This window comes from Oncorhynchus clarkii, chromosome 10 (assembly GCF_045791955.1).
Source record: "Oncorhynchus clarkii lewisi isolate Uvic-CL-2024 chromosome 10, UVic_Ocla_1.0, whole genome shotgun sequence".
Classification (NCBI taxonomy): domain Eukaryota; kingdom Metazoa; phylum Chordata; class Actinopteri; order Salmoniformes; family Salmonidae; genus Oncorhynchus; species Oncorhynchus clarkii.
This window is the reverse complement of record NC_092156.1, coordinates 10,206,354-10,216,893: the sequence shown is the minus strand read 5'-3', so window position 1 is coordinate 10,216,893 and position 10,540 is coordinate 10,206,354. Positions and strand designations below refer to the sequence as shown.

General features: G+C 43.8%; 1 protein-coding gene across 1 annotated transcript; it reads left to right on the top strand.

The window, feature by feature from the left end:
• Positions 1 to 5,048: 5,048 nt before the first annotated feature.
• LOC139419815 (fap1 adhesin-like) lies at positions 5,049 to 10,331 on the top strand. Its single transcript, XM_071169801.1, has 3 exons — positions 5,049 to 5,145; positions 7,531 to 9,092; positions 10,167 to 10,331. The coding sequence occupies exons 1-3, from the start codon at positions 5,049 to 5,051 to the stop codon at positions 10,329 to 10,331; spliced, it is 1,824 nt and encodes a 607-aa protein (XP_071025902.1).
• Positions 10,332 to 10,540: the final 209 nt, after the last annotated feature.

The window sequence follows — 10,540 nt, the reverse complement described above, 5'->3', positions numbered from 1 at the left end:
AAAGTGAACATGGACAAAATGCTAAGAATGGAAAATTACCATCTTTATCATTTCAGAGATTGTATGTAAATGAAAGGATCAGAGAGGACTCTGGTTGTTCGATAGGGTTTTCTCTCTCTGTATTAGATTTACCTAATACTTCACAAAATTATAAAGAACTTACGTTAACACAGCTAATGATCTGCAACTCAAAACAGGGCACAGTGGAGCAAGGAGTGGCTATGTACATAATGGAAACACTTGAGTAAATGAGGGATACAAAGTATATTGAAAGCAGGTGATTAAACACAGGTGTGGTTCCTGAGGTAATTAAGCAATTATCCTCCCATCATGCTTAGAATCATGTATAAAAATGCTGGGCAGGCTATTAATTTGGCTACCATGGCTATGCCCCCATAGGATGACTACAGGGCATGAGTGGTCACTGAATGGTTTGATGAGCAAGATAACGATGTAAACCATATGCCATGGCCGTCTCAGTCACCAGATCTCAAACCAAGTGAAAACTTATGGGAGATTCAGGAGTGTCGCCTGAGACAGCGTTTTTACACCACCATCAACAAAACACCAAATGATGGAATTTCTGGTGGAAGATCGGTGTCGCATCCCTCCAATAGAGTTCCAGACACTTGTAGAATCTATGTCAAGGTGCATTGAATCTGTTCTGGTTAGTGGTGGCCCAACCTCCTATTAAGACTCTTTATGAATGCATATAATTTACAACAATGGATATTGTTGTGGCCACTACAATATAATATTAAACCAATTGATTTGTGAATACACAACATGACTGCTAACCTTAGTATCTGTTTGTGTGAACATAGGAAGAAATATAAAGAGCTGATTAATAGGATTTTACAGCAGGCTATAGACTAGGGGTGTCACATTCATTTTTGCCCATTCGGTCTTCAACCAGGTCCGTAGGGTGGAGTTTCCTCGCTGTCTATATTTTCGATGCTCCCTGACTGTCCAGCTTTTACTTTGGTGATTATTAGCGAGCTGGACACAGTCAAGATACTGTATGGAGGTCCGTTGTAATTTCTACACAGTTTAGATGTGGTTCTAGTCATTTTAAAGTATTTTCCTCTACACCTATCGGGATAAGGTAAGACCCAGATGCAGACCATGTCGATGTAACAGAGGCAAAGGTACAGGACGGCAGGCAGGCTCAGGGGCAGGTCGGGCAGAGGTCGTAAACGAGAGGCTGGGAAAATACAGGAGCTGGTAAGCTTGACAAACAATAATTTGCAAATAAATTCATTAAAAATCCTACAAAGTGATTTTCTGGATTTTTTTTCTAATTTTGTCTGTCATAGTTGAAGTGTACCTATGATGAAAATGACAGGCCTCTCTCATCTTTTTAAGTGGGAGAACTTGCACAGTTGGTGGCTGACTAAATGCTTTTTTGCCCCACTGTATATCTCAGCGGAAAACACGAATTTAACACTCTTAACAGTGGTGTATAACACTCTTATGTCACGAACCGGCTCAAAGCCCGTAACAAAGGGAGACAACGTGGAGATAAGGAGTAACAAAATATATATTTATTAACTAAAGCAACTAAGGAAAATATACAATGGTGTGTGTAATCAGTAATCAGTAGTGTAAGTGAATGTTTTGCATGCATGAATGTGATAATGCAGGGTGTTGAAAGATGCCAAAGCAAACAAACAAAAGGCCACCAAGAACCACAACACAATCTACAAAGGTGTCTGCATGGAGAGAGTCTCCCCCATGAATGTGGAAGAGGTCTATTTATCCTGGGAGACACCTGACCCAGGTGTTTCCCATGAAGCTGAAGACCCTCCCAACTCCGCCCACCGGCATCCTAATAAGGAAACAAGAACAAAGAGAGAATACGGCAGACAGAGTGGGAGGATCGTCACTCTTAACAGTGGTGTATAACACTCTTAACAGTGGTGTATAACACTCTTAACAGTGGTGTATAACACACTTAACAATAAGGGCAGAACCTTTATCTGTGTCCATCTCTCTCTCTTGCGGCCCTCCTGAGGCCTTCTCCTGCTGGCCTGACCCCTGTGTAGTGGCACTCCTAGCGGGGCACGCTTGGCACAGTGAGGTGCCTACTAAGTAGCTCCTGTGAATGGCAGTGTCCCTGTGGGGCCTGCCTGCCAGCCTGTCAGTGGCACGCTCCACATCTCCTGCCCTTCTCTTCAAAAAGGCCGGCGGTCTCAGCTGAGGTGCCCGCGGGAGGCATGCTGGGTACCTGACGTGTGAATCAAACCAGAGGAGGGGGCAGAACGTTAAGTTATTAATTACAGTTTTTTACAATTACTCTGGCACTAATTTCGGGAACCTTGATGTCATTTTTCAAAACTCCAGACAGAAAACTCACAACCAATGACCATATGCACATTTGTCAAAACTTTAACACTTTTTCCAATTGCTTGGATACAATACACATAAAACTAAGATCATTTGTTTATTGAACTAAAATCACCTGTTCAAAATGACACAACTTAACATCAATGTATTACCATTTCAAAACGTAATTCACACATTACATCTGAAATGACTGTCTATTCATTTCATTACAATGATCTAACTATCAATTGATACAACTGCTCAAAATGATAAGTAACTGTTGCGTTACTCTTAATGCATAGTTTTACGGAAACTGACAAACAATATTCCATGTTTAGATCACAAAAGTTTCAGGATAACGAGATCCATTGACACCAATTACCGTGGAACATGAACCAATTGGACTACATTATCTATGGATGTAATATTTCATCATCATTCTTTTTCAGACACTGTTTCTATGGTCTCATGTACCACTTTTCCAGACCATGTTTTCAGATTTGACATTAATTTGACATTACTTACACCGGCCACTTTATTAGGTACACCTATCTGGTATTGGGTCGGACCCCCTTTTGCCTCCACAACAGCCTGAATTATTCACGGTGTTGTATGTTAAGAGATGCCCTTCTCCACACCACTGTTTTAAACAGCTGTTATTTGAGTATTTGGGCCTTTCTGTTAGCTTGAATGAGTGTGGACATTCTCCTCTGACCTCTCTCATTAACAAGGTGTTTTGCCCACAGAACTGCCGCTCACTGAATGTGTTTTGTTTATCGCACCATTCTCTGTAAACTCTGGAGACTGTAGTGCATAAAAATCCCAGGAGGGCAGCTGTTTCACCATGTGCGGCATCAACAATCATACCAAGGTCAAAGTTGCTTAGATTATGCATCTTTCCCATTCTAGTGTTTGGTCGAACAACATCTAAAGCTCTCTACTCTATATACTCTATATATTGAGTTGCAGGCAGCCACATGATTCGCTGTTCGAATGTAACCTTCCTTGATGGGCTAAATCAGGTCTGTGGAGCTGATGGTATGACCTATGTCATTGTGTGGTATAATGTCAGGTTCCACCATGCTCAAATGGTGCAAGCATGGTTTCAGGCCCATCCACAATTGACCACCCTGTACTTACCCCCATACTCTCCTTTCCTAAAACCAAATTGAGGATTTTTTCTCCACATGGAGGTGGAAGGTATATGATAGGCGCCCTCATGAACAAGCCACCCTTCTCCAGGCCATGGATGACACATGCAATGACATCACGGCAGACCAGTGTCAGGCCTGGATTCACCATGCAATGACATCACGGCAGACCAGTGTCAGGCCTGGATTCACCATGCAATGACATCACGGCAGACCACTGTCAGGCCTGGATTCACCATGCAATGACATCACGGCAGACCAGTGTCAGGCCTGGATTCACCCTGCAATGACATCACAGCAGACCAGTGTCAGGCCTGGATTCACCATGCAATGACATCACGGCAGACCAGTGTCAGGCCTGGATTCACCATGCAATGACATCACAGCAGACCAGTGTCAGGCCTGGATTCACCATGCAATGACATCACGGCAGACCAGTGTCAGGCCTGGATTCGCCATGCCCGAAGATTCTTCCCAAGATGTTTGGCTAATGAAAGCATCCATTGTGATGTGGATGAGAACCTGTGGCCAAATCCACAAGACAGGGTTGATGGAAATATAGAAGTACAGTATTCCATCCTTTGTTTAGCTTTTTACAGTAAGCCAGGTGAGGATCACTGCAGTTGATGTTTTACAGTAAGCCAGGTGAGGATCACTGCAGTTGATGTTTTACAGTAAGCCAGGTGAGGATCACTGCAGGTGATGTTTTACAGTAAGCCAGGTGAGGATCACTGCAGGTGATGTTTTACAGTAAGCCAGGTGAGGATCACTGCAGTTGATGTTTTACAGTAAGCCAGGTGAGGATCACTGCAGGTGATGTTTTACAGTAAGCCAGGTGAGGATCACTGCAGGTGATGTTTTACAGTAAGCCAGGTGAGGATCACTGCAGTTGATGTTTTACAGTAAGCCAGGTGAGGAACAGTTGATGTTTTACAGTAAGCCAGGTGAGGATCACTGCAGTTGATGTTTTACAGTAAGCCAGGTGAGGAACAGTTGATGTTTTACTGTAGTTGTTTTCTTTTTTTGTAGCTAATTATTTTTGCTTTGATTCAAAGAAACCTATGAGTGATTATATTGTATTTCATCAATAAATGTCATATTTTGTTCAATGATTCCACTGTGTCTGTAGTATTCTCTTTACCAGTCCTTTTACAGTGATGTATTTACGTGTAGTACCATAATGAAACATGTATCACATATTTTGTACTACAATATATATTTTTTATTATTATTATTTTTTACCCCCTTTTTCTCTCCAATTTCGTGGTGTCCAATTGTCTTGTCTCATCGCTACAACTCCCGTACGGACTCAGGAGAGACGAAGGTCGAGAGCCATGCCTCCTCCGAAACACAACCTAACCAAGCCGCACTGCTTCTTAACACAGTGCGCATCCAACCTGGAAGCCAGCCGCACCAATGTGTCGGAGGAAACACTGTGCATCTAGCGACCTGGTTAGCGTGCACTGCGCCCTGCCCGCCACAGGGGTCGCTAGTGCACGATGAGACAAGGATATGTCTACCGGCCAAACCCTCCCTAACCCGGACGACGCTAGGCCAATTGTACGTCGACCCATGGACCTCCTGGTCGCGGCCGGCTGCGACAGAGCCTGGGCTCGAACCCAGAGTCTCATGGCACAGCTAGCACTGCGATGCAGTGCCGTAGACCACTGTGACGCCCAGGAGGCCCTTGTACTACAATATTTAATGATTGAACGAACAACTACACAGTGAAACTATGGTATTTCATGGTAAATGAGTTATTTAAACCAATGATTCTGCAAGTGCAAGGTTTCTTTAAAGATATGAATGCACAATGCAATGTTTTGAACATTGGACAGCCTGTGTTACAAGTGATGACCATTTTGAGTTTTATGTCTAGGGTATTGAAAAATGATCACAAGGTTCTGAAATTAGTGCCAAAGGAATTGTAAAAAAAACTGTAATCCAGACAAATTCTCTATTTGTCAGTCCATTAGGATACGGGCAGGGTCCTCAGTTACAAGAGAGAGAATTGACCCTGCAGAGCTGCTGGTAAATTAAAGTGGGGTTTCAGTGCCATGTTGATGCTGAAAGTAGACATATATCCACCACAGCTTGTTGTATCGTGTACAGTATAAACTCATCTGTGTGTGTGTGTGTGTGTGTGTGTGTGTGTGTTTAACAAGAGGAGACAGCCTGTGTCTCTAAGGCAGAGGGAGAGCCATTGGTTCACCAGTAATGTGGTGTGGAATCACTGGCTTGTTACCCCTGACAGCTGCCATAATCTTTGGAGATTACCTTCCACAGTGATAATTATCAGGGCACGCATCGCTCACAGTTATACCACCATAGCACCGCGTCCCATCTCAGTAGGTAGCCCCCCCCCCCCCTCCCACCTCCCCCTTTGCCCAGGCAGGAATCCTGGGAAACTCAATCGAGTTGGCATTCTTCTGGGACTTTATTAACGCTTAGCATTTGAAAGAGGGCGCTTGATTGGCATGTCTGGTTGACTGACTCCTAAAATGAGGGTTTAATGACGTGAATATTTTGCAGTTTCTCGTTCTAATTTCTTTGGAGATCTCTCAAAACCTCGCACTGTTTTTACTTCCTCTAAATACGTGGGTCGAAACCGAGCGTTTGATGTGTTTCTTATTGAATACCAGCCCTGCAGATGTTTAGTAGTGCTGTCACTACTTGGGAAAGATTCTCAGATGAACCTTGTCATGTCTTTGTCTATGCATGATTAAGTGATATGACATGTTATTCTATAAAATCCTTTCTCCGTAATTAATATTACCTGATCGAGCTAATCATGTAAATGTAATTAACTAGAGAGTCGGGGCACCACAAAATAATATTTATAGAGCTGTTATCTTCCAAATAAACTCTTAAAGACCTAGTAATATTTTACATCAATAGCAGTCAATATTAATCGTCACCTTAATTCAGTCTCATCTGAAAGTTGTAAATTCTTGGTTATCTGCACGAACCCTGGCTAATAAGTTGAATCAGCAATACAAAATTGGGTTTAATTATTTATTTACTAAATACCTAACTAATCACACAGAATGAATCATACCTTGATTACAAATTACGTCATAAAGGAAAATGTCCCTGGCGGGCTGAACAGATATGACAGCTGGTTCCACAAAAGAAAAGGGGCTGGGTTTGAGTGAAAGAGCGGGAAGACTGAGGAATAAAGGGCGAAGCTGTGCTATCTTGAATACAGTATCTTATGCATTCTAAACTACCGCCGATTTGGAAAAGGAAAATGCAATAAATATTTACTCTGAGCTGCGCTTCGGTAGGTTGGTGGTAGATGGAAGGCCGTGTTGCCAAACCGAGTCCTTTGTCCTTTGAAGAATGTCTCTGGTGGTCAATTGGAGGTTACATTTTCGTCAAGGCTTTATATAGTGGAGCGAGAAGGGTGTGTCTGAAAAGTTTTATAACCCATGTCTCTTCACAGGGGCGGGCGAATGATTGAGCAGAGCCCTAACCTTATGAAAACCCAAATCGCTCATTTGGAAGCTAAAATTATATTTAATCTCTTCACCAATAATTTTATATTCAAACATTTAAATTGAACAACAATTCCATGTGACTCCGATAACTCTGATGTGTAGACTTTCCACTGTAGAATTATGTCATCTTATCATTGATGAGAATGTCTCAGATGACAACCGAACTGACATCATATTCATTAAGTACCACCGCATATGATCAATTGGTCGGATTACCAGAATATAGTTCATTTCCCCCCACCTTCTGATGTTCCCAGAATCTCTATGTTAACCAAGGGGTTTTCAAATGTAACATCAGTAGGGTAGAGAGAGGAAAAAGGGGGGAAGAGGTATTTATGACTGTCATAAACCTACCCCCAGGCCAAAGTCATGACAACCTCCTCAGGGGCTTTTGTTTTGACCTAACTGTCATAAACAGGATATCAATTATGAGTATTTGTATGATGTTGTCTAGTGATTTAACAATCGTAAATAAAAAACGGAAAATAATCTCAAATGAGGATTTTTCTGTTAAATTTTCTTTCTCTTCGGAAAAACATCACCTCCTGTTTCAGTTTGGAGTAACTATGTCAGTAACCACGCCAGTAACCACGCCAGTAACCACGGCAGTAACCACTCTAGTAACCACGTCAGTAACCACGCCAGTAACCACGTCAGTAACCACGCCAGTAACCACGTCAGTATCTACGCCAGTAACCACGTCAGTATCTACGCCAGTAACCACGTCAGTATCTACGCCAGTAACCACGTCAGTATCTACGTCAGTAACCACGCCAGTAACCATGTCAGTAACCACGCCAGTAACCACGACAGTATCTACGCCAGTTACCACGTCAGTAACCACGTCAGTAACCACGCCAGTAACCACGTCAGTATCTACGCCAGTAACCACTCCAGTAACCACTCCAGTAACCACGTCAGTAACCACTCCAGTAACCACGTCAGTATCTACGCCAGTAACCACTTCAGTAACCACGCCAGTAACCACGTCAGTAACCACGACAGTATCAACGCCAGTAACTACGCCAGTAACTATGTCAATATTTACTTCAGTAACTATGTCAATATCTACTTCAGTAACTATGTCAATATCTACTTCAGTAACTATGTCAGTATCTACGTCAGTAACTACGCCAGTAACTACGTCAATATCTACTTCAGTAACTACGTCAGTAACTACGTCAATATCTACGTCAGTATCTACGTCAGTATCTACGTCAATATCTACTTCAGTATCTACGTCAGTAACTACGTCAATATCTACTTCAGTATCTACGTCAGTAACTACGTCAGTAACTATGTCAGTATCTACTTCAGTAACTACGTCAGTATCTACTTCAGTAACTATGTCAATATCTACTTCAGTAACTATGTCAGTAACTACGTCAATATCTACTTCAGTATCTACGTCAGTAACTACGTCAGTAACTATGTCAGTATCTACTTCAGTAACTACGTCAGTAACTACGTCAATATCTACTTCAGTATCTACGTCAGTAACTACGTCAGTATCTACGTCAGTATCTACGTCAGTAACTACGTCAATATCTACGTCAGTATCTACGTCAGTAACTACGTCAATATCTACGTCAGTATCTACGTCAGTAACTACGTCAATATCTACTTCAGTAACTACGTCAATATCTACGTCAGTAACTATGTCAGTAACTACGTCAATATCTACTTCAGTAACTACGTCAATATCTACTTCAATATCTACTTCAGTAACTACGTCAGTAACTACGTCAATATCTACGTCAGTAACTACGTCAGTAACTATGTCAATATCTACTTCAGTAACTACGTCAGTAACTATGTCAATATCTACTTCAGTAACTATGTCAGTAACTACGTCAATATCTACTTCAGTAACTACGTCAGTAACTACGTCAGTAACTATGTCAATATCTACTTCAGTAACTATGTCAGTAACTACGCCAATATCTACGTCAGTAACTACGTCAGTAACTACGTCAGTAACTATGTCAATATCTACTTCAGTATCTACGTCAGTAACTATGTCAGTATCTACGTCAGTAACTACTTCAGTAACTACTTCAGTAACTACGTCAGTATCTACGTCAGTATCTACGTCAGTATCTACGTCAGTAACTACGTCAGTAACTACTTCAGTAATGGAACAAACAGAGACAGCTGCAGTACCACAAATTTGACCACTTTCTATGTAATAGTCCATGAGTTCAGTCAATCAGTTTGCGTTAGTTGACCCCTGCTACTTGCATATATATACATTCAGTCCACTAGGCGATATATATTCCCTGTGTGTACAGGGACTGACTGTCTAAATGTTGTAGCTGTGGCTGGGGAAGGGGGGCGTCCTACAGTGACAGCAGCACAGTGGGTCAGGGGGTTGCAGAGGGGAGGGTGGAAGGCTGTGCCACCGGTGCCCTCAGACACAGGCCACCAGCTGGGACACGGGCCATTTACTTAATTCACCAGCTAAACCCATATGGTCAGGGAACAGGCCTCATCGTTACCATCAGCATTATGTTAGGGCAAAGGGCCCTCCCTGCTCACACAGTCATACTCATACACACACACACACACGCACGCACGCACGCACGCACGCACACACACACACACACACACACACACACACACACACACACACACACACACACACACACACACACACACACACACACACACACACACACACACACACACACACACACACACTTAAACCACATTTCCCTAGTGATCTATGATACAAATACAAACCATACACTTAGATGTTTGGTATTATGGTGTGTCTCTTGAACAAGCAGGCCTAATGCTTTTGGTGCTGTGACTCCCCTCAACCCTGGTGCTGTGACCCCCCTCAACACTGGGGTTGTGATCCCCCTCAACCCTGGTGCTATGACCCCCCTCAACCCAGGGGCTGTGACCCCCCTCAACACTGGTGCTATGACCCCCCTCAACACTGGGGTTGTGACCCCCCCTCAACACTGGTTCTGTGACCCCCCTCAACACTGGTGCTGTGCTGTGACCCAACCCTGGTGCTGTGACCCCCCTCAACACTGGGGTTGTGATCCCCCTCAACCCTGGTGCTTTGACCCCCCTCAACCCAGGGGCTGTGACCCCCCTCAACACTGGTGCTATGACCCCCCTCAACACTGGGGTTGTGACCCCCCCTCAACACTGGTTCTGTGACCCCCCTCAACACTAGTGCTGTGACCCTCCTCAACACTGGTGCTGTGACCTCCCTCAACACTGGTTCTGTGACCCCCTCAACCCTGGTGCTGTGACCCTCCTCAACACTGGTTCTGTGACCCCCCTCAACACTGGGGTTGTGACCCCCCTCAACACTGGTGCTATGCTACTGGGGTTGTGACCCTGTGACCCCCCTCAACACTGGTGCTGTGACCTCCCTGGTGCTGTGACCTCCCTCAACACTGGGGCTGTGACCCCCCTCAACACTGGTGCTGTGACCCCCCCCTCAAGACATGGGGCTTTGACCCCCCATCAACACTGGTGCTGTGACCCCCTTCAACACTGGTGCTGTGACTCCCCTCAACACTGGTGCTGTGACCCCCTTCAACA